Genomic DNA, 24,670 nt, shown 5'->3' on the forward strand with positions numbered 1-24,670 from the left:
TATGAGGTCTCCACGAAGCCTTCTCTTCTCCAGGCTGAACAGCCCCAACTTTCTCAGACTGTCTTCATACAGGAGGTGCTCCAGTCCCCTGATCATCCTCGTGGCCCTCCTCTGGACTTGTTCCAACAGTTCCACGTCCTTTTTATGTTGAGGACACCAGAACTGCACACAATACTCCAAGTGAGGTCTCACGAGATCAGACTAGACGGGCAGGATCACTTCCTTTGACCTGCTGGTCACGCTCCTTTTGATGCAGCCCAGGATACGGTTGGCTTTCTGGGCTGTGAGCACACACTGAAGCCGACTCATGTTCATTTTCTCATCGACCAACACCCCCAAGTCCTTCTCCACAGGGTTGCTCTGAATCTCTTCTCTTTAGCTCTATGAGCTAAAATCTCTGCATGTTATCTTTCTGTGACGTTCCCAGTCAGAAAGGCATTAGGCTTCAATTTTCTGTGATTTCCTCTAGAAAGCCCTCTCTTCATCCCTGGGACTCCTCCTGCTTTTCATGACTGGGCTCTTTATCCTCGGAGCTATTCCATCACTTCTGTAGTAGCACACTATGTACATCCCTCAGCCTCCTTACTCAACAGATTGTAGTAAATCTTCAATTTAATACCCTAAAACCTTTTTTTTATGAGGCATAGGAATAAGCTTTCTTTCAGTAAGTGCTACATCCTCAGCTTTCCAAAAGCACAACCTAACTTGAAAAACCTAAAATAAATTGTATGCGTGTTCTGTAGAAATCCTCTAAACAAATAAACCAGAGACATTTTATAGCAGCAATAATTTCTAACTTGCAAGTGTTTCAAAAGACTCCCACAGCAGCAGGTGTTAAGGAAGTATCCATCTGTTCTTGTTTCTCTGCACAGAAGTATATGGAACAGACAGAGTTTCTAAATGTTCAGAGTTGTCATTAAAATGGGTTAGCTGTGATTGTCACTTAAGGCATTCTTGGTATTGAAATTAAAGTGAAGGCTATCTCTGGTTCTGTTGCAGTTTGACAATGCAGTCAATGGTTCCCTGAAGAAACATCCTGTCAACTGAGTATTTTTTAAATTATCTTCTGAAAATTGCTTCCGTATTCCTGTGACTGGGCTGGAAATGCTGTATCAGCAGCATTGCTGTTCTCTGAAAGTTTGGATTAAACCCCAGCTGTTGCAGATATGTTAACTGATAAATAAGGTTAAGAGATCTGAAGCCTTTATACTATACTTGAAACTTATGTTTGCATTTAAATATTGAAGGCTTTTCAGCTTTACCCTCCATGGCAAAAATTTATTTGAGTTATTTCTAAGGAAGGCTTCAGAGACTCTAAACTTGAGTTCTATGCTATAAAGACCAAAGGACTGGAACTTCATCAATGCAGTGGTGAAATCAGTATGAAGAAGGAGAGATGCACACAATCTGAGAAACACATCAGTGTTTTCATAGGTGAAAGAAAAAATGTGCTGGGCAACAGTATAAATGAATCTATGAAATATTTAGGAAATATCTACACAGTTCAGGGTGGTTTTATACCTTAAGTATTTATAATTAAGCTACTACATTGTTGTAATTGCACATCAGAAAACAAATCATAGCAGTGTGAAAGTGTTAAGAATGAAAATTCATTCTTTGCTCTTTAGCATTGTATCCACTGAATATGAAGGAACAAGGGTTTTGCATGTAGCAAATGTAACAACTATAATATCTTTAGAATTAAAGCCAAAATAATACCAACCAAAGTATTAAGGTTTTGTACTAGTTTTGTGTTAGTTGTGATTTACAATGACTGGTAGCTTCCCTCCAAAAACCTGCTAGCAGTACCTTGCTTAAATGCAAAAGTTTGATATGCCCATTATGTTTTCACTTTTATTTCCATATTCTTCCACTTTGTCATTTCACAAAATCACTTTGCTTTGAGTCCTATAGAACCTGTTGCAATTTGTATGTGAATGACCTGGTGTGGATACCTAGTAGTATTGTCATACCATGATAGAGTGATTCTAGTATTGTCAATCACAACTGGTTACAGCGGAACCTATCTGCAAAGCTTCAGGATTTTAGCTTTGAAACTATCAGTTAAAAAATGATGATACATAATTCAACTTCCAAAAGATCATCTCAAACAACTAAAAGCTGTCCAGCCTGCAGCTGGTATGGGATCTTTCCAGATTTAAAGTCCAATCTTAAATGCAGTTGAAAATATAAGTATTACATTGGCCTTTTGTGGTTTATGGAAGGCTTTTCTCCCCCCTCCCCCCCAGTTGTTGACTTTAATAAGATTTTTAGATCGAGAAAAATGTGAGTAGAGGTATTTTGTTAGCAATTTTGTAGTTGATGGGTGGCAAAATTACAATAATATATTTTCTTTTTTTTTTTTTCTCCAGGAAGAAAAACTAACAATCAAAAAAAAAACCCCAAACCTGTCCTACCACAATCTGGACAACAGAGCATCCTATATAGTAATTTATTTGATGGAAAAGTATAGATTGCATGCTAGAATTGTTTCAGCACTAGGCATTTTGCTAAGCCACCTGCCAGGTTAAGCCACCCTAATAATGTAACCATGGTAATACCGCTGGCGTCAGTGAAAGAAATATTTGTGCAGCCAGTGAGGATTCGGCACCTTAATGCATTAACTGGAGCTGTCAGGAAATGTTTGGAAATAAATATGTAAACTAGGTATAAAAGGTTCTTTCAGAGTGTTCAGTGTTTTGCTTCGAGCAATATTTGTTAACAGCAGGCCACCCTGTTTACAGGGCTACGCAAATGTGGTTGTGAGCACTGAAACAGATAACAAACTGCTGGTAGATTCTGCTCTGCTGCTTTGCTTTCTGTGCTTTGATGGGAAACAACCATTTCATTTTTAGCAGTAAAAGTGTGTTAACCCATGCTTGTGTTCTGCTGATGAAAACCTGAGACTTACAGCAGTAATTGCAGAAAACCTGAAAAAAGACAAACCCAACAGAACTAGGTCAGCGTTGGTCAAGATTTTGCTACCACATTTTATTTCTCCCCTCCCCATCCCTCTGTTTTGGATATGCTTTTTCGCCACACACATTTCCTGTCCCTCTCACATTTGCCTTTCATATGCCCCTCAGTCATGTGTTCTCCTCACACCTCTAATTTGCAGCTACGCTGCTCCACAAATAATGGGTTTGTTTTTTTCCAGGGAGGCAATGATATGATGATATACTGTCTCCAGCATCAGTGCTGACTTAATTAATTTCTACCCACAACACAAGTGGTGCAGGAGGGTAATGTGAATCAGATCTGAAAAGAGATCCACTTTAAAGTAAAAACCTCAGCACCTCTTTTCTTCAACTTCCCTTTTTTTCAGCTGGGCACCTAGTTCACGTGGTAGCCCCACAGCATAAGCATATGTAAATAGAATTAAAGGAATGCCTCAGTGAATTTTATAGAGGGTGGAACAGAGTACTGATTATCTCTGATTTCATGGCCAGATGAAGGAAAAATATAAACTTATATAAACTGCATTCACCCTCCGTGCCAAAAGGCAATTTGTGTAAGAAGATAAAAGGGAGCCCTTAATGACCTCTCTGCACATTTTTATGTTGTGTCTACTTTGGTTTGCTTACTACCAGCATTACCTGATGCATCATTTTTTCATGGTAAGAAATGATTTTCATTCATTGCATCTCATTTTGCTGCTCTGAATTCCAGTTGTCACAGGTAGCCAGAACTGCTGCTCTGAGCTGTGGCCTAGTTGTTGCAAACTTTTCTTTATTCTCTCAATTTTTTACCATTTTCCTCTAGAACTTTTTCTTCTTATCTCTTATTTCTCTCTTTTTCCCCCTTTTGCTCTTTTTTCATGGTGAGTGTTATTTGTCAATGGTTCTCTAATTTGCCAGACTGCACTGTGTTTTCTGGAGCATATTCATGTCCCCCAGGCAGTCAACTGCTGGATTCTGCATGGAGTACTTGCTGAATTACCATGTATATTTGCTTCTGAACTGAATCAGGAATGTTTTTCTTTCTGTTGGCTGTGGAAAAGTGAACCTGTGCTTCCATGCTCTATAAATGAATTGCAGCTTTTAAAACAACTGTGGAAACAGAAGCCTGCTTGAGGATTTAGGGCTGTGCAGCTTTTTTGGTCTCTGAAGGTCTTTCCTTTGCTTTTATGGCCCACTGCTGTATGGATTCCATTTGAAATATTTTAGGCACTCAGAATAAATATCCAAGCCAAGGAGGTTCAAAGTGTATACTTGTGAACGAGAAATTGCTCAGGGCTCTAGCATTTCTGCTTCTTTTCATTCCTCATTTTTGAGAACATCAGAATTTAAATTAAAAGTTAGCTGAAACATAGAATTGGAAAGAGAATATTTTGCTTTAATAACTTAAAATACATAAGGCTGCTTTAAGGATGATTCTCTAATTCTGTAATTCCCTTCATAATGCTGTAGTTAACTTGGTATATAGGGCCCAATTCTCTATTGAAACATTAAAAGCCTACTATAAAGATCAAGATGATTCTTTCACATTTTTTTGGTTTCTTGTGTTTTGCTAGCAGGCAGAAAACAAGGAGCACTGAGGACAGAATAATAACTTAAATCAACAGTCAGAAAAAATATATAAATAAAAGCAGAATCAAAAAAGAAACTGAATCATTCATAAGTGAAGGTCAGCAAGTAGCATGGCCAGTTATTGCACTTGATTGTCAGAAGTGTTGATTTTGCTGCTTATTGAAAGTTCTTAAAGAATTCATTTATTTTTCCCAACTGCACTGGTTTGGGCTTGCAGACTATGAGGGAAAAGCAGTAGCAGGTGAAAGCTGCCACATCTGAATAGGAAAGATGCATGACAGAGTATATTTTCACTGCCAGGAAATAACACAGAAACATTCTTGCCTGTTTAGTGTGTATTCAATCATGGATAGAAAGTAAACTGCTTAGCTGGAGCCTGGCATAGATTTCCAATAACTTGCTTTTCCTCAAGCACTAACATACAACAGCACTTGAGAAAAACCACAGAGTGAATCTTCTGTAATTCAAAAATAATCTTTTCAGATTTCCTTGAGAAAACAATATTTATTTATTCAATTATTTTTCTCACACCTTGCAATTAAGTGCTGACACAGATTGCTGGATCATTTATCCCCCAAGTTGTTCATATGGGGATGATGACTTCTGGTATTGTGGATATACAAAATTAAAACTTTATGGCTTTTAATAGTAATAATAGCAAACTCAATATACACAGTCATGCATATTGCTACATAATAGGTAGTCACTGTTTTTGTGCACAGCTGTGCTCTCCAATCTAATCCATGTTTATAGTTAAGGTCATCTTCTGTGTATTATGCAGGTGTCTATGCTGTATTGCTCTGACAAGTTGATCTACAAGCTTCCATCATTTGCAGTGTTTTGGGTGTTGCTGCTCTATTCCAGAGGAAAGGGCTTAGCTTTAACATGGACATCCGTGCGGCTGGACAGGCAACTCTGAGGTGTTCCATCCATGCCCACACTGCAGGTACTTTATGTCAACCTCAGAGCTACTTGACACTGTGTGAGGCACTCTCTTGCACAACACCTACTCCACAAGGTCTTTAGCACACCTGGGAAGGCCCTACCAGTGCTTTCCCTAATTCATCTCTCATCTTCTTATGCATATGCCATGATTTCACCATGCAGCCCTTCATGAGCAGTTCAGCCCAGCAATGTTCATTAGTATCATGGAGACAAACTAGTGACAAATTCAACTTGAAAGGCAGGGGAAGAATGAGGGAAGCAGAAGTCTGCAGAGAGGACCAGGCATTCCCTACCTGTTCTCCTTTCTATATGAGGGCACTGTTGCTGTACATTAAGTGACCGTATGGATAGCAGATAGCCTTCAGCAATGTCTCCACTATTACTGAGTTTGTTCAGTTACATCATGTATATTGATTTCAGACATTAATTGACTGCCAATGGGACACTAATTTCTTGTAACAGACCACACTTATAGCTCTGGGGCAGGAGTTGTCAGAAAGCAGCAAACCCTGACTGCCCTAAAACGGAAAGAAACCAGGAGGTCAGGGCAAGAGCAAGGCAGGTAGGGTAATGTTCCCACCCAGGCAGGCACAATCCCACAGTACCTGAGTAGGTACCAAGCTGGTGAGCCAATATTCAAGATTACTAGACATATCTGCAGGATGAAGCAGGTGTAAGGTCAAGCCTGCAAGTCACATCAGTGATTCAGGCACAGGCAAGTCTCAAGGGTGGAGGCCTGAACTTCGACACAGCTCCCAAGCAAAGGACAGGAAATCTCCATGAGGCTTCCCGCAGCTGCTTCTCATACAGCTCTTTTCCCAGCAGCCTGATCCAAGACTGCAGCTGCACAATATCAGAGTTGGAATGGAGCATGGCAGCCAAACCCCAAAGAGGGAGGAAGAGACTGCAGAGCCTCTTAGTGCACTCAGAGCCCTGACAACAGCATGCCTATTTTCATCCAGTCCAGAAGGTATCAGTCTCTTAAAAGTAATCTTGCTAGAGACAAGGAACAGCTGTTCAGGGCTGGGATGTTTACTGCAGCCCAGTGGAAGTCTGCAAAGCCATATGCTGTTTGATCCTCTGCTCCCTGGCTATTTACCAATTCAATGTCCAGAGGACCAGTAGGTTGAGCTGTGCCAGTATCACTGACAAACACAAGCCCTTCTGCTGGCCCTGGAGGGGCTCCCTCCAGCATCATAATTAAAAGGCATTACGTTCTGCTGTACTTAGTGATCCCTGGTACCTTAGTGATCATTGCAGTGGTTCATTCGTGCTTTCAGAGCTGAAATGGTCATATTTTGATAAGCTGTCATGCACACACCTGGCAATAGCATCATGCCATATATAAATGCCCCCATCCTGAAAACCACAGCGCCTCAGTAATTGTCTTGACAGCAGTGATGCCATCTCTGTGACTGACATAATGCCAGCATGGATACCTTCAAGATTACCATGGCCTGCTATGCACTTAGTTATTTGCAGGAGAAAGTGGGGAGTGTGGTCAAATTGAAGGGTTCTAGAAGTGGACAGGCAGGGGAAAAAATCAATCAGAGCAGCCTGCCAAAAATGTTAGCCTTGGCCAGACTGGCACTAATATGGTGGTATTATGTGTAAGACTTTGTTATTCTGAACAATTTCCAAGCTTCAAAATGTGTCTCCTCTTTGTCTCTTCCATTCATCCTGCTCTTTTCCAAGCCTCTTTCCTTCCTCTCCCCAAGCAAAAAATCACTACTTCTGTAATTTTCACTTCTTCACCCTATGAAAAGTCAATTCCTTCTCCAGTTGCCATAATGGATGAGAGCCACTTGATTACATCAAGTCAGAACAGGTCAGGCTTCATCCTGCACCCCAGCAAACACCTTTCCAGTGTGAAATAACTAGCCATCTTTGCTCTTTGTCTAAAATTTAGGGAAGTCTGTAATAGAAGAATAAGAAAGAAGAGTACTGACTACTATCCTTCCCCTTCTGATAAAACAGAGAAAACATTCACAATATTTGGTTGAAGTGAGACAATACATGCAATAAAGCTGATCTTTCTGACTGCAGCCAGATGAGATCAGAACCTGGTTCATCACAAGGTGTCAAGAGATAGCCACTTCTGTTGAAACCCCAGCACACTCCTACACATGCAGTGACCAGAAGTCAAGGTGCAGTTTCTTTCTGCTACAGATCCAGGGTAAAGATCATCTGCTTTTGCATTCAGTAAGAGGACCTGATATCTGTATTCCGATATTGCAATGAAGAAAGCATATTCTACCAAAATGAAAAAAAAAAAAAGTTGAGACCCAAATAGTATTCTTGTCCCTGTGAGACTTCCCATTGAATCAATGGGAATTTCTACTCTTGCCCATTCTGGTAGGTGCCATAAAGTTTCAGCTCTCCAGTTCTGTGAGCCCACTGCTGAACTAAGATGACTGAGGCTAGAGTTGGCAGGGGACCAAGGCAACATGGATGAATCAAGCCACAGGTGGAACCTGTAAGGGCTGCTACTAAAAACTGGCTTTTGCTGTCTTGCCCTGTGAGCTAGTTCTGTCTGTTCACTGCCTCACCAGTGCCCTAACAAAGGTGCTCAAGTAGACCAAATATTTCAGGTACTAACAATTACAGAACATTGTGGAAATAAACTTTCTGCCATAGACTGAGTTGTCCCAGGTTGCACGGGCTACAATCAAGGGGAACTGCTCTTTAGGCACAACTTTACATGCCTAGTATTACGTGGCACTCTAGAGGAGGGGTTGCCTCCCTTAGTCTCTGGGCAGCGTGGTGTACATGTTGTGGATTTTGTGAAGAAGTCTAGTTCTTCTTTGCTAAAATAAACAACAGGAGCTAGCTGTTGCCTAAATTCAATTTCTCAGCCTCTTGTGTTTCTAACAAATAAAGCAGAAAATACAGGATATGCAAGCAAAATGGTTAACTAGCAATACTTTAAACTTTTTTGGTTAATAATCTGAATGTAATAGAAAAACAAGTTGTACTACATAATTAAATACAGCTTAGAAGCAGAGCACAGCAGAAGGGTCCTTACTACTTACCTTGGTCTGAACTTAAATTATTGGGTATTACTATCGCATACTTGCACTTAGCATGCATAGGATGACATATTAAGCATTTTTCCCATTTACCCCCTTACCTTTTCAAATAGCCATGTCATACATTGAACATATATATCATATCTAAACAGTAAATTTCATAGATCTAAAACTTAATTAAGCAATCATATTGATTTAAGATCTTATCAAAATGTAAATAGCTCCATGCACAGCACTTTGAGGATATAAAGTACAAGATACATTTTATTTCTTTGAAGAAAAACATCAATACAGTTAACTCTCCAGTTTTCCTTGAAAGCTGAAATCCTTTTAAAAGATCTTTCAGAGTAAGCTGTTAAGTCTCATGCCCTGGTTTTGGATGATTCAGATTACCATTAAGCCCCTTTCTGCTTAAAACATTCAGAAACCTGTTTTCAGGGACAAATAGTTGATAAATGATTGTGTTGCTCACACACTAATACAGCAGCAGAATTGTCTTGTTCCCAAGGCCTGGAACACATCCTCCTTCTAGGAATTAGTTATTTGTATCAGTGAGTTTAGCTGGCCAAGTTCATGGTCAATTTTCTTGCCAGTGAGACCTATTGTGAAGAAGCTAAAAGTGAGATCCTGCCTTTCCTTTCCCATGGGAGCCACATTTAATCAGTGGCTGTAACACTAGCCCTCACCTGAGTTATAACGTAGCCGTGTCGCAGCTATGTCTATGCTTGGGCTTGTACCTTCTCCATCCTCACCTGGACTCAGACATGGCTTTCTGTCTGAGCTTGGACTTGTTCTGTCCCACTGGCTGTGCTGGGTCATCACTGGGCTGTGTCTGACTCTGGCCACTATCTCTGGCCCTGATCTTGACCTAGACATGCCACCCTATATCCTGGCTCCTTATGGTGAGGTCACTGCTCCTGCCTGGCAGGTTGCTGTGCCCCACTCCTAGCTTGCCTTCTCCTGAGATGCAGCTGGCCCTCGCTGCTCCACGAAACTACTCTGTGCCATATGTAGAATAACTGGGTGAGGCATTTCTTAAAACTTGACATAGCTTATTCACATAAGTAGCATTTTTAAACAGGACTGTCAACAAGTCATGTATGGAGGTGCCTTTGTGCAAACCATAACAGTGACTAAAATGTTTTTTTTTTTTTTAATTTTTTTATTTTTGTAAAGTTTTTTTGACCAGTATTGTCATCTATCGAAGGTATTACAAAAAGTGATTTTGTATCACAAGTTATCCTGAAGCTATATGAAGTGCTAGTTCCTCACAGACTTTTTTTTTAACCCCATACTTTTCTGCAGCTAACACTTTGAAACAGATGCATGGAAAGAGAAATAGGAATGAACCTTTCAACTTCAGTGAAGTATATCAAATTAGACTATGATTAGTCCACATGAATTTTCTGAACAGGGATGCACTGTTTTATCCTGACTAACATGCATTTTTTCAGAGAAAGCTATGGAGGCACAGAGCCCCTTCAAAGCATGCTGGTGTCTAGGCTCAGCCCCTGCCTAGGCTCAGGTACTCTGTCTGATGCTCATTAGCGTCAGCCATGTTGTTCATTCTAAAGGCAATGGAGATATACTCTAAGAATGTTTTATCATTACAGAGGTACAGAGGGTCTTATCCATCCAATTTGTGGTTTTCTGACTGCCTTGTAGGCATTGTATCATCCTGGTTTACAGTGGAACTAATTATTTAGCTCACTGCAGCACAGCTAACAGCAGCTAGAAACAGCAAAGATTGGGCTGTGCCCTCTGTGAGCAGAGAAACATATACTAATGGGAACTTCTCATGTACAGAAGGATGTGGTGTGTGTATAAATATATATATATCAGCTTGTATATATTGAATTTGTTAGAACAGATGCCTGCAGTCCTTTAAAAAGGACAGCACTGAGTACTATGTTTTCTTTATAGATGGTGCTTTGAGCCATGAGGTACAACAGCTAGCCATATGCTGGTGTAAATTGCTGGTATAATTGCCTGGTGATTTTGATGAAGACTTAAGTAAGTAAAAGCTTCCATTTCTTAAATTAATACGATGTACTGCATAAAGTCCATCATTTGCATTATATTCTCCTAGGTCATACTCCACCACTTGATAATTGGTTCTATGGGCAGCCCCTTTCAATTTACAACAATGTTTACAACCTTTTCTCAATCATCTAATGTGAAGTCAGGTCAGACTTCAAATGCAAGGTGCTCTTATTCCCATTTATTTTGCACAGTAAGTGTCTGAACTGGCACAACACTTCTACCTATCTGCTGGTTCTTCTCCATGTCAGCAGCTGCTATGGTTGTTAAATGTGCAACAAGGGTGGGACTTGGCAACATTTCCTGTGGCTCTTCTGCTTAACTTTATGGCATTCCTCAGCAATAATTTAAGAGTTTCTTTGGTACAAGACATTCAGTAGGTCTATTTCACGGCTGTTACGTTAGTTAGCTCTCCTTGATGTTATTCCTTTGGTAGCTCACATTCATAGGGAACCTTGTCATGATATGGGACTCCACAACCTCTGAAAATCCAACAAGTAATATGGTCATTCAGTTCATAAACTATATGGCTGGCTGGTTTAGCTCAGTTTACTGAACTCTGTATAGATAGTTCTTGCAATTGCTTTTTATGAGCTTGCATAAAAAAATGCACTGTTGCACTCTCCCTATTAATAATGCTGCCTCTGCTATTTTTTATTTTTTAATAACCAGCACAAGGATTAAATTCCCCTGAGTGCCAACTCATTGTACATGTGCCCGTCTTCTACTTTAAGTGGAAATTCATTATTTTAGGGCTAGAGTACACTCTTTCTGTTAAGACTCCGTATCAGAAGATCTTCAAGGGTATGTGTAATGTCAGACACTGCTCAGATTAACCTGAACAATATGTTTTTTTTTTCCTTCTTCTCTCTTAAGCTTTTTATAATTAGTGCTTTTAAAAAAAGATATGTACCTTCTTGAAAAGCAGCAGCTACACAAAGCTGACAAAGCCTTCTTTCTAGAGTATACAGTCTACAGATACAAAAGAGAATAGTGTTGACCACCACAGGTTGTTGTGTGCAAGAATCCTGAGTGATTTCTACTTGGTATAGCAAAGAGCGGTTTTTCAAGGAGGGGTCAAAAGAAACGCACCCCAAACCTGCAGACTGTGACTTGACTATGCTGCACAGAAACCGATCCATGAAAAGTGCATCTTTAATAGACAAGCACAGCACGTAGCTGGGTTTTGAAACCTCAGTGCAGTAAAAGTTAACATCAGTGGGTTAAAAAAAAAAATAGCCAGATGTGACTCACTAATGCAAATGGTGCCTTCTGGAAGGCAGCTGCCCTCACCTGCAGAGCCTTGCACACCAACACTCAGGAAGGCATTTTCTCAACTCCTGACCTACTCACAGTCACCTCCTGGCAGTTTTCACAAACGCAGGAAGAAAGAGAAAAGAGAGAGGAAAGCACTCTCACCTTGCCCACTACCTGAACCTGAGATAACTACACTTTAAGAAACAGTAACTAAACAGTGCTATTCTGAACCGCATTAAAAAGGTATTAAAAAGGTAGATCACATTCACAACAAAATACCTTGCATTTTGGGGCAAAACGTTAAACAAAGACATGGAAGAGATACAGGAAGAGCTTTTCACATCTCATCACTCTAAAGACTATAAACATCCCCCCAACGCCCATTTTGAGAGCACAGAGAAGACTCTTCCTACAGGACATCATCAACAGCAATACTCTATATAGATGAAACGCCTTTAAAACAAGCTCTTCCCGCTGCTACAAGGAGGCAGGCCGCCAGAGACTTTTCCGAGGTGGGTATGAGGCGCTCCGCAGCCGGACAGAGCAGCCCAGCCTGAGGGAGCATAGTCCGTGCTACACCTCCTCCGCCCTCACTCCTTCCCTTTCCCACCATGGCGCTACCAACTTCTCCGACCGCCTCCCCTGTTCCCGTAGAGCCGGTCGCGGGCTTTGTTCGTCTCTGCCTGCGCCGCCTCCGCCCCTTCCTCCCTTCCCTCCCTCCCTCCCCCCTCCGCCGGATCGCTAGCCGGCCCGAGTGCCCGGAGAGGGCCTGAGAGGCGGGGGAACCAGCGGGACCCGCTTCCCTTCTCCGAGCGCCGGAGCTCCCTGCAGCGCCCGGCGGCCCCGCGTTCCCCTGACCCCGCGTCCCCGAGCTGTGCGGGTGAGCGGCGGCGGGAGGCGCCATGGCCGACAAGGCGAGGGCGGCGCTCTGTGAGGCGGGCTGGTAAGTGCTGGCGTCCTCGGCTGCACCGCGGCCTGCCCTGCTCCGGGACCGCGCCGCCAGGCCCCGGGGAACGGGCCACGGTCGGCCGCAAGGGCATCTCTGCGGGCAACTCTCAGTAGTGATTCGGGGTTTATGGGTTCTCTAGTTTCTGAAGTGTGCAGCGGTGAGGGAACATCCCCGTCCGAGTCCCGGTGTGCAGCCGGTCGCGGTGCCTACGGGAAGGGGGTACCGCCTCCCGGCGCGCTTGAAGCGGGAGCAGCTTGTGCTTGTCGCTGGAGTTAGCTCTCGGCCTCTCCTGACTGCCCTGTGGAGGGCGTGACCCCGGCTCCCCACCTGGGGCAGGCTGTCCACTCGTAGGGCCGTCGGCCTCCGCAGGAGCTGCGGGGCCGATGGTCCTGAGGGGCCTGCGGAGGCTGCTCTGCGGCCTGCCTGCTTGCTGTCCCTTCTTTCTGCTTCCCTCCCCTCCTGTCTGCCTTCTCCCGGGGCCTGTGTCGGCTAAGTGGCTGTGATAGCAAATGCCTGGAGGCCTGGTATGTGCTGATACTGTTATTACTTTTAGTTGCACCTTACTCCCTTTCAGCAAGTGAGATAACATGGAGAAAGTAGAGTTAAAGTAGGAGAAAGACACATGTGAGGCTTGAATCCAGGTGTATGTGTTTTTGGTACTGTGCCAAGCATTGGGCACAGCCTGTCTGTTTTGGAACAATGTGTTTCAGTAAGTTGTGCTGTTCAGGTATGTGGGGCAACCTCTCATTTGTTAGCCTAGAGGTGTTTTAGCACTGTTGGAGGTTGACTGCTTTTTCCTGTTATTGGCACTTGGGTAGTCATGTGTTATTTCTTTAACTACTTAGAAATTTTTCACCAGAACAATAGGTCAGTGCTAACTATTAAAACTCAAAATTGCTTACTTTGGCTGTAATTGAGGAAAAACTTCTCAAGTTATGAGAACCTTCATTGCTTCCAGTGGCATTTTGGGGATATTTCTGTTCTGCTGTTTAACTTCGTGGTTCTTTTGGACTGTGATTTGATGTATGTCTAAGTTGGAAAAGATTAGAACTGAAATCACATGATTTAGAGCAGGATAGTTCAGTTGGAAGGGACCTGCAGTCCTCATCAGTCCATCTGCCTGACCACTCCAGGGCTGACCAAAGCTAAAAAATAACCACCCAAAACAGTTAGAGCATGTTACTAAAGGCATTTTCCAAATGACTCTTTAAACACCGGCATGACACATTGACCCACCTCTTTAGGAAGCCTGTTCCAGTGTTTGACCACCCTCTTGGTAAAGAAATACTTCCTAAAGTCCAGTCTGAACCTCCACTGATGCCGCTCTGAACCATTCCCATGTGTCCTGTCCCTGGATCCCAGAGAGAAGGAAGAGGTCTCCGCTTCCCTCTCCATTTTTCTTCCTCAGAAAGTTGTAGAGGGCAGTGAAATCACCACTTAGCCTTCTTTTCTCTAAGCTAGACAAACTGAAGTCTTTAGCTGTTCTTCCATAGGATATGCCTTCCAGCCCTTTCATCAGCTTTTGTTGCCGTCCTCTGGACGCTTTTGATTACCTTCATCCTGTGATTTCTGGCTGTTGCTGAATTGAATGGATCATAATGTTATGCTAATTTTCATAGCATCAGCTTATTTAAAGGGAACTTTTGCCTGTAACTTGAAATTCATCCCCTTCCTCTTCCATACTTACTCCTTTATGAAAAAGAGAAACCTTTCCATAAAAGTGATTTTTATTTTCATAGTTTTCTTCTCTTGCCTTCTGTTGCATATCCGAAGTTTTATCACATGGTTTTCAGTTCTTAGTTGTTTTACTTCGTTGTCAGTTGAACTAGTGCCATTGATAAATGGCTTTCAGGTTTTGGTAGTAGAAACAGGAGGCACCTCTGGAATGATCTGTTATTCTGCAGTGTTTGCGTCTCTCCTTGGGGGCATATACTCTTAAATAGCTATAAACTTGTTATGCTTGCAGTACTGCAGGGTGTGAGCTGAAGACAGAGACTGAAAGATGATCGGCCAAGTAATGGGCTGATTATCAGGTCCACTGGAATTTATGCCTTGGCCTCGTTGTGTTGGGAAGGGTAGTGTGAAAGAGAGGGAAATGAATGCATATACTTTTGAGGAATGTGAGGTGGAGAGGAAAGAGGTTTGTTTCAGAAATCTTGTTTAAGTATTTGTTCACTTTAAAAAGAATAATAACCCAGACATCGATGCTTTTAACTTTTGCTGTTGGTCTTATGACTTTTCTCGTATTATTATTAGATCTTAAAGTCATTTAATACATGTATGAGTAAGCCTTCAGTGGTATTCAGTGTAGTATATTTCTGACTATACTTGACTACACTGGTGGTTAAATCATGTTCTGTACCAACTTGGTTGTCACTGTTGCTGTCACCTCATGTCAAAATGGTAAGTTTTCCAGTACAAAGATGAAGCTGAGTTTGTATGTTAAAATCCGATCCCACTTAAACTGCAGAAGCACTGTTTGGTCTTTCAAACCAAGTAAGAAACTGTTTTTCTTCCATAGTAACAAATCTACAAGCTTGTAAGATACTGCCTGTACTGAGTGAATTTTACTATAGCTTTCTTAAATCTTTAACTATAAGAGTGTTAATGTATACACTCATTCATGTGAATTTCTGCAATTATGTGTTTTTTTTTTTTTAGGGTTCTGAATTCAAAACAAAGTTATTTTTCAAGTAAAGCAGCAACACAGTGTACTTAATGTAGAATAGTAGTTAGATGCATTTTTTTTTCCCAGCTAGATTTTGCAAGAGAGTCACCAGTTGTAAAATTGCTTGGAAGTTTATCATGTTTGCCTTTTAAGCTTGTTTCAGTATATTAATTACATTATTACCAGCTTTTGAAAGATGAAGTGGTCCTACTTAGTAAATGTAACAGTGGTAGCTAGAGCTGAGAGTGTGGGTTTTTCTGAGCGGTGTTTCATGATATAAAGAAGAAATTCTTTATTATAGAGGTGGTGAGACTCTGGAACAGTTTGCCCAGAGAATCTGTGGTTACCCCACCCCTGTCAGCGTTCAAGGGCAGGCTGGACAGAACCTTGGGCAACATTGTCTAGTGGAAGGTGTCCCTGCCCGTGGCAGAAGGGCTGGAACTAGATGAGCTTTAAGGTCCACGCAAACCCAAATAATTCTATGTGGGTAAAAGACTCATGTAGTTTGTGTGCAGAACTGCAGTTTTTCCAAAGAGATGTCCTTGCACCTCTCTTTAGAAGTGTGCCTTTTTTGGGCTTAGTTCTTTTTATTAAGCACTGCACGGTACTTTGGAATGAGAGATTGACTTGAGATAAAGTGTGTTTGTATTATACTGCAGTGAAAAAGATATTCTGTCTTGGAGCAGAAGTTCTCTGTTAACTTCTTATTTAATTACCAGATGCTCATGAGGAGGAAGGCTAAGGCGCAGAGAGAGTTACCTTTTTGTGTTACAGTTGCTTACATTAATTTTGGAACCATTGTTCCCATTAAAATATAGACCTTAATAGAGTTGTTGAATTGAGTTTTCTAACTAGAAGTGAAATCCAGAAGGACTGCAGAATATGTCCTTCTTGTGTAAACAGTGAGAATGGCACAACACTTCTCGCTTATTTGCAGCAGAATTATTTGTTTGGTGTTTTGGAAGTCAAGTGGCATTTCACAAGAGAATATGACAAGCATGACCTCTTCAGTGTTCTAGGTCTTTGCTGAACTTGGGAATTACCTGGAAATGTCTGTGTATTGTCAGAAGTTAACAACATACTGTTTCCTACAGCAGGTTTAGCCTGTGGTCCTGCTGATCTTGGGTCTGGTTGATTTCTGAATGTGGGAAAGCAAGATGTGCAAATTGGATAACTAAAAAATCTATTCGTACAACTAAATGTGCATGTGAGTTTCTTGCAAGTAGTACAGATTTTTTTTACTGCAGTGTATAATACCATAAAACAGTCTATAGCAAAAATATATATAGTCTTGTAAAACTTCACGTATTTGGCAAATCTTGTAAACAATGTTCCAACTATGAAAACTTATTCCCAGAGATGAAGAGGAATTGAAATTTGACGTGTTGCTTGGACACAGAAGAATACTGCTAGTAATCCATGAGAAAACCCTTAAATCTATACAATTTTGGGTTTATATACTTTGTAAGTGAAAAATAGATGGGTGGTACATAGCAAACTTTTAAACTGAATTTTGGGTGTTTCAGCAAGTAATGTGCTGCATACTGGGTAACTTTAGATTGAAGGTCTGTTCAGACTTGCTTTCTTGTAGGACTAAACATGTGATGTGATCCAAGCAAGAGCAGGTGCTTGCCTGGGAACACAAGGAAGTGCCTACAAGGGTGAATCAGGCATTTGGCAAAGTAGTCAGCTCCAGGATCCTGCAAGATGATCTACATGTTCTTTTGTTGTTCCACTGAAATGTCTTTGGAAAACTCAGCTGAAATTGGTCCCTGCATATGGGGCAAACCCAGGCTGGATACAAGATGTTCCTTAGACACAGGGAAAACATAGTGATTCACAGGAGAGATGCATCTGTTTTGAGGTTCTTGACGCTCCTTTTGTGGTGGTTGTCATTTTGTGAAGCTCGTTTGGTACCCTGAAATCTCAAAGTGCCAGTACAAACCAAAATGTCACATTGTTGCATCTCTTGTTTATTAAGGTGTATCCCTTACTGGTTGCTCTGATTGATTTGCACTCTCGCTGGATCATCAGTAGTGGGTAGTTAGAACCTGAGTACTTTATGTCATTTTTCACTCTGGAGAAGCAGAAAAGTTTCAGCATTTTACCTTTTGTTAAGAAAAACTATTCCAAAAACCTAATGCAGGCACCATTTTATGTATATATGTATTTATTTATTTATTATGTTTAAGAAGGTGAAAGGTGTTAAAAATGGGTGGTATCAGATGGAATTGTCTCAGCCTTTACAATAAATAGATATAGGGCTACAATTTATAATTAAAAAGGTGCAAGGAAGGATAGCTAAAACAAGGTGATGCAACAAGGTAGGGGGCTAACATATTTGCAGAACAGTAAACTGAAGAGAGAGAACTTAGGTTTATGTAGTCTTTGGGCAGTACATAAGATGAAAGCAGAACTCTTACTCACCAAATCCTGCAAGATTACTGCTCACTGAATGCTACAATACTAAAATTATACAGCACTTACCAAAGCTAGTAGCAGACTGGTTTGAAAATGGGTGAAATATTTGACCAAGGACCAAACCCAAAGCTTATTTGCCAAGAACAAAAGGCAATCCTGTGGATTGGTACAGTTGATTAAAAGATGAAAAACTAGATAAATAAATGATTGTTTCATGATAGAAAAGTGTTACCAGTAGATTTCTGCTGGGATTCGGGAGTTCATTGTGTTAAATAATAGTCTTAAGGAATGATAATGTTGTGGCACCATAGCAGTTTGTTGGTACGGACCTGTTGTAGAGAGTCCAGAAGGGAGCCACAAAAATGATCAGAGGGATGGAACATCTCTTCTATAAGGAAAGGCTGAGAGAGTTGGGGTTATTCAGCCTGGAGAAGAGAAGACACCAGGGAAACCTTATTACAGCCTCTCTGTACTTAAAAGAGGCCTGTGAGAAAGATGGGGAAAAAGACTTAGCAGGGTCTGTTGTGATAGTATAAGGGGTAGTGGTTTTAAACTAAAAGTGGGGAGATTCAGGCTGGGTGTGAGGAAGACGTTTCTTACAATGGGGGTTGTAAAACAGTGGCACAGATTGCTCACAGAGGTGGTGGATGCACCATTCCTGGAGACATTCAAGGCAAGGTGGGATGTGACTCTGGGTAAGTTGATCTAGTTGAAGATGTCACTGTTCCTTGCAGGGGAGTAGGACCAGATGATCTTTGAAGGTCCCTTCCAACCCAAACTTTTCTATGCTTCTGTGATACAGGGATGGGTAAAATCTAAACTGATTGTGTAATTCCAGTAAAATCTTATGATAGTGTTGCCCAGTGCTTTCACGTGCAAATGTAATTCAGTTTTGATGAATGTTAAATGATGGTCCTGAAGGGGAAAATAATGCTATCCTGTCTACCCAGTGATGAGGTCTAAATTTGCCAATGTTACTTACTTGGAGAAGGGGCCAGAAAGTTGGCAAATGTTCAAAAAGAATAAAATAATTTCTAGGGAATTATGTGTATCAATGGTGTGTCCAAATCATTAACATTGTGCTTTAATGTAATCACCCCAGCACAGCGGGGGTTTCATAATGAAAAAGTAATGAGGGATGTGGAAGATTCTCTGTGTTGGGAAGATGAGGATCTTTAGTTTGGAAGACAGAACAATAAGAAGAGAGGTGATAGAGGTCTATAAAATCTGTAGATCATACAGAAACGATGAATAGAAAGCAAGAGTAGCTATTTTTCTTAACACAAGAATTAGGCCACCCGGTGAATTAAACCTGCTACCTGATGAAAACTGAAGTAGCTTTACAAGCAATGTGTAATTAAATTGTGAAACTTAATTGTTGCATGATATTGTGGAGCAGAATAATATAAGTGGGTTAAAACTGCAATTAGGCGAATTCAGGTAGGGATGGATGCACTGAATACTGAACTTTATAGTTGAGTTGGACTACCAGCTCTGAAATGGCTGGAGGCTAGGTATTATTCCAGACACTTTCCAGATATTTGCTGTTTTACACTGTTGGCCTGAATCATCTCCTTCTGGCCACCTTGAAAGAAGGACATTGTGTTAAATAGACCCAGACAGCATAAGTAAAAGCACCATTTATATTCTTATTTTTACATTAAGTATCTTCACACTGCAGTTCTGCCAAAGAAAGGATTTCTTCTCTTGATTAGAGGTGGGGGAATGCATGATCTTTGGGGAGACAGACTTCCCCTGCTGGTTTCTGAGAATAATATGGTAGGAAGCTGAAGTACTAGTACTGGTTGTACTTTATTTATAGAATTGTTGCAACGTAGAATGAAAATGTTGCTACTGTGAACCCTTTACTCAACAACAGAAAGAAAAGAGGGAAGGAAAAAGGCTTAGTTTACTTGTAACACACTTAAAGGTGAAAGTCCTTTAAATTGTTACAGACTATTTTTTTAACACCCACCTTTTCAGTGGCCTTACTTTTCTTGATATGTCTTGTTTTGATTCTCCCCAATCAATGAGTTTTGGAGGAGTGTGTAGGCTTTCCAAAGCTACTCTCATTTTTTTGAGTCCTTGGAAATTTGGAATGTATTGAGTCTTGTTTCAGAAGTTATTTACTTTTTGAAGTCCAAATACTTATTAGGATGTGTGTCACTTAGTGGGTTTCACTCAATGATGTAGTAGTTTTCCTCTTTCTTCCTCTCCTTCACATGGTTGACTCTCCTGCTCTTTGAGACAGGGCGCATTATCTTTGAGATGGAGATGTCTGCTGAGTTTCAGAATATTTTCTATCAATTTGCCTATTGGAAAACTAACAGATATCATTGCCTAAACAAAGTGATTGGGTAGTGTTTTGAACACTATTGTGACTGTTTTGTGCTCATTTACTCCTTCCATGAATTTTGCTTCTGAGTACAGTGTAAGTGGATTGTGTAAGAAAATGATTTTGGTACAGAATTGAGAGGACTTGGGCAGGATGGAGTAGCAACATGCTTGATTATTATTTGCCTTTTCCAACAATCACATATAAACTTCACAATGGAAGAGTGGGTTAGTAAAAGCAGCAGTGTCTTCAAGAAAGCTACGATTTCCTGTTGGTCAGTATCTCTTACAATTTGAGCAAAAGTTAAAGGAGATGTCTTTTAAACTTGTGTATTCTTTGAGATCTAAATTAGTAGTCAGAAAGACTGTACATTCTAGACAGTGGAAATCTCAGGCATTTGGATTAGATGCTGGATATAGATGAATCAGCTTCCAGGAGAAAGCCATTTGCAAAGATTTTGCATTCTGAAATCATGTTATGAGACTGAGACAGATGGAACTTTTATTCTCTTCAAGTCTCTGTATGCTCACACTCCCCAGACCCTCAATCCCTGAGCAGCAAGCTGGTGGGAGGGTAGCTGGTGATTTTGGAGTGAGTTTTATTTGTCATTCATATCTGTAACAAACGGATACTCAGTAGGTTTTTATCTGTGCATATTTTACAGAAGTGTTACTGTTGGATAAAATACAGCTTAATGTAAACAATACATGTAGAAGCTGTCCTGAATCTTCACTTCAGTGGAAATACACTTAGAAACATTGAAATTTAAATATCCTGTTCACTGGCTAATTTTTTATAGTTTGCTTGTTCTGTGATAGTCATAACAACATAATTAAAAGAAATTTAAGACTGATTCTCCAAGATGTGCATGTTGTTCTTGTTTTCAGGAGAACATTTTCTGCTTCTCTAGAGCAAAAAGAGGATATTTAATTCCACTAACAGTGAGTCTAATACAGCTGACAGAAAGAAGGAAAGGCTCTCTGGGGGATGAATGGATATGTGAATGTTTCAAATCACATTTTATGCACTTAATATAATGCATAGTTGTGAGGTGTCAGAATTTAAGAAGACTGGACAACTCTAGGACTTGTGCAACCTTTGAGCTGTTTCACCCATTTAAGGAACTGGTTTAAGTAATTGAAGAACAATGAGCGTTCTTGCATTGGCATAATTTTGAGCCCTTCACTTTGAGAAATGTGGAATAGGTATTAGAAATGGGAGCGTTGACATTAACTGACAGCAAGCAAAGACTTACTCTTTAGTTAGAAAACAGACTGCCGAAGTTGCTGCTTTGTGACAGAGCACTGCCTGGGGAGAGTGTTCAAGACAGGCTTTTTCTTTCCTGTTGCTTGTCTCATAGTGCTCCAGGAATGGCTAGGAGCTTCTTGTGCTGTGTCATGTCTGAAAAGGAGCCGTTGAGGAAAGCCAGAGGAGAAAAAGCCATGGTATTTTCAGACAGCTACAAGATACTCTCAGTGGCATGTAGCTGTGTCTTTGGCACGGCCCCAGCCTTACAGTGTTTGTTTTTGCTTTAACACTTTAGAGTGCCTGCCAATGTTTTCTTGGAGAAATGTGAGAAACAGTACTCACAGCCTGTATCTGAGTAAGAAGAATAATGAATTTCATTGGATGAAGAAAAAAAACTCTCACAATACTTTTGTATTTTGAATTGCTGTGGCCTGTTATATGTCACGGAATAACAAATCTTCTCAAAGAGCAAAGCACTCAAGAGCTCTTGTCAGGTGTTTTCTGACTGCAGGGGCTGTTTCTAGCATCTGCTGTATTAAGGCAGTGCTGCTTGCTGAAAGCTTATCTTATCAAAGCTTAGACTTAGTGAGGTTATCTTGGGCACATCTCTGTGTTACCTGGAAAAGTTTGACATTTTTGCATCACTGCTGTTACTGCTAGATAACACTGTGTGTACTTATCGCTAGATCTCGTCTATTAAGTAGTTGTATAGAGTCATGTTAACATTTTGCAATCTGTTAAAGTTTCACTCTGTTTTGGTGTTTTTTTGGGGTGGGTTTTTTTTGTTGTTGTTTGTATAATATAGTATGTTACCTCAACATTAAAATACCTGTATAGATGAGGAGGGATTGTGGGAGCTGGGCTTGTTTAGTCTAGAGAAGACTGATAGTGGATCTCATTAAAGCATATGAGTATCTCAAAGGAGGGTGCCAGACTCTTTTCAGTGGTGCCCAGTGACAGGACAAGGAGCAATGGCCATAAACTAAAACACAAGAAGTTTCACCTCAACCTGAGGAAGAACTTCTTTACACTGAGGGTGACAGAGCACTGGATCAGGCTGCAGAGGGGGCTTGTGGAGTCTCCTGCTCTGGAAACATTCAACTAACTTTGAAAAAGTGTATGTTCTAGTGAGACATTGCTGCTATGGCTACAAGCAGTGTAACAAAAAATACTACCAGTTAGGAAAAGTATGCCCCTGGTTCCATGTTCAAACTGCACTTATGGATGCCTAACTTGGTTTTGTGGTAGTTTGGCTGATCACCTTCATGTTTTGTTTTGTTTTTTTTTTACAGGCCTATACTTGAATGTAGGTCAGGGGTTGAATCAGACTTCTATAGCTCATGTGCAGCTGATTGCCCTGATCTCAGCTGGGGCAGAGTTCATTTTCTTATCTAGTAGCTGCTATAGTGCTGTGGTTTGGATTTAGAATGAGAATAATGGTGATAACCTGGATGTTTTAGTAGATGCTAAACAGTATTTACACTAAGGCAAGGACTTGTCAGCTTCTCACACCACCCCACTAGCGAGTAGGCAGTGAGGTGCAAGAAGCTCAGAGAACACAGGCAGGCAGCTGACCTCAACTGACCAAAGGGTTATTCCATGCCATATGGCATCATGCTCAGCATATAAACTGGGTGGAAGGCTGGCCCTGGACCGCTCTTTGGGAATTGGCTGAACATTGATCAATGGGTGATGAGCAATTGCATTCTGCATCACTTGGTTTGTGTATTCTAATTCTTTTATTATTACCATATGGTTACCTTCCCTTCCTTTTCTGTTCTATTAAAGCTATCTTCTGTGGTTTATCTTAAGCTACAATTTTTATTCTCCCCCACCCCACTGGGAAGGGAGGTTAGGGGGGAGCAAGTGAGTGGCTATTGCGTTACCTGCTGGGTTAAACCATGATGGGCCTTTTTGGCACCCAGTATGGGGCATGAAGGGTTGACATAACAGATACGACCAGAGTGAGTTAAACCAAATTTATTATAAACATTCATTGTATTAGTTTAATAGTTGCTGGTCACAATGTTGATTTATTGTTGTGCTTGCACTTAGGGTTGTAGCACCTAACTTGCTGTTTATGTTCCCTGTTGTGTTTGTCGCCTCTGAGGGCTTGGTTAAGGTTGTAATTTTGTCGTACTTTGTAACACGTTAGGCTTATGATAAAGTTGTTTGCTGGTCGGGAGACTAGTCTGGTGTTTGTGCTCGGCGTTGCAGTCATTTCCGTACTTCGGGAGCCATCTACCGGGAACTAGTAATAATTACACCTTTCAATTTTTTTTTCCTACGAGAGACTTACCAACGGGGGAGACGTCTTCCTACATCTTCCCCCTCTCCTCCAGGTTAATTACAATTGCTCCTGATTATTTTGAATATTCTTGGGAAGTTGAAACCAACATGTTCCTATTGCTATGTCTCCTGAATGCATTTATAGTCTTGCTTAGGGTTAAGCAATTATTCAAAAATGCTATCCAGAAATCTGCCCTTAAGCTGGATAGTTATAAGTGGCAGGATGTGTGGGATAGTATAGGCAAATGCCTAGGACAGCTGGCACCTCCAGTGATTTGGAACAAATGCAGAATCTGGAAAAACTAGTCAAATATTTGGAAAAAGCATGATGTTGTCCTGACAGTTTGAGAGACACAAGTCACTGGAATATGCTGGGGTCTGGCTCAGGCTTAACATTACTCAGTACCCTCAAGGAGAAGAGAAGGTCTCTGGATCTGACGACAAAACTGGCTATTCCCACCCCAGCAACAGGCATTGCATCTGAACCAAAGAACTAACCCAAGCCATTATCAGTCTCCCCTGTGCACAAGAAGATATATTGGAAACTCATGTAGTAGTAAGGGATGAAGGAGCATCTAAGAGTGAACAGGAGGAAGAAGTGGAAGAGGCAGAGTACTACTAGGAATAGAGGCAGCTGCTGACTGGGGAGGAGGAAGAATTTGTAAATGAGGTGGTAACCACCTGATCCCTATCCCTGGCTGAGCTGCAAGATATGCAAAAAAATTTGCCATCATCCAGGTGAGCACATTGTCACTTCTCTGTGCCAGTGTTGGGATAATGGAACCAGTAGCCTGAAATTAGAGGGTAGGAAAGCCAAATCGATGGGATCCTTTTTTAGGGAAGGGAACATTGACAAGGGGATTGGAAAAGGGGTACAAGCCCCTTAGCCACTGCAGGTGACTCCTGTTTGGCATGAAGGTAAAGCATCCCTTTCAAGGAAGATGTTCTATGTCACCTGGG

General features: G+C 41.2%; 1 protein-coding gene across 1 annotated transcript in view; it reads left to right on the top strand.

The window, feature by feature from the left end:
• Positions 1–12,522: 12,522 nt before the first annotated feature.
• Positions 12,523–24,670, top strand: part of TDRD3 (tudor domain containing 3) — a 99,320-nt gene continuing 87,172 nt past the window's right edge. Inside the window, exon 1 of the mRNA XM_005154395.3 lies at positions 12,523–12,743. Coding sequence (XP_005154452.1) covers positions 12,703–12,743 — 41 coding nt within the window. The 5' untranslated portion in view covers positions 12,523–12,702. The remainder of the gene's footprint in view (positions 12,744–24,670) is intronic.

The sequence above is a fragment of the Melopsittacus undulatus genome, chromosome 2 (assembly GCF_012275295.1).
Source record: "Melopsittacus undulatus isolate bMelUnd1 chromosome 2, bMelUnd1.mat.Z, whole genome shotgun sequence".
NCBI classification, from domain to species: Eukaryota; Metazoa; Chordata; class Aves; order Psittaciformes; family Psittaculidae; genus Melopsittacus; species Melopsittacus undulatus.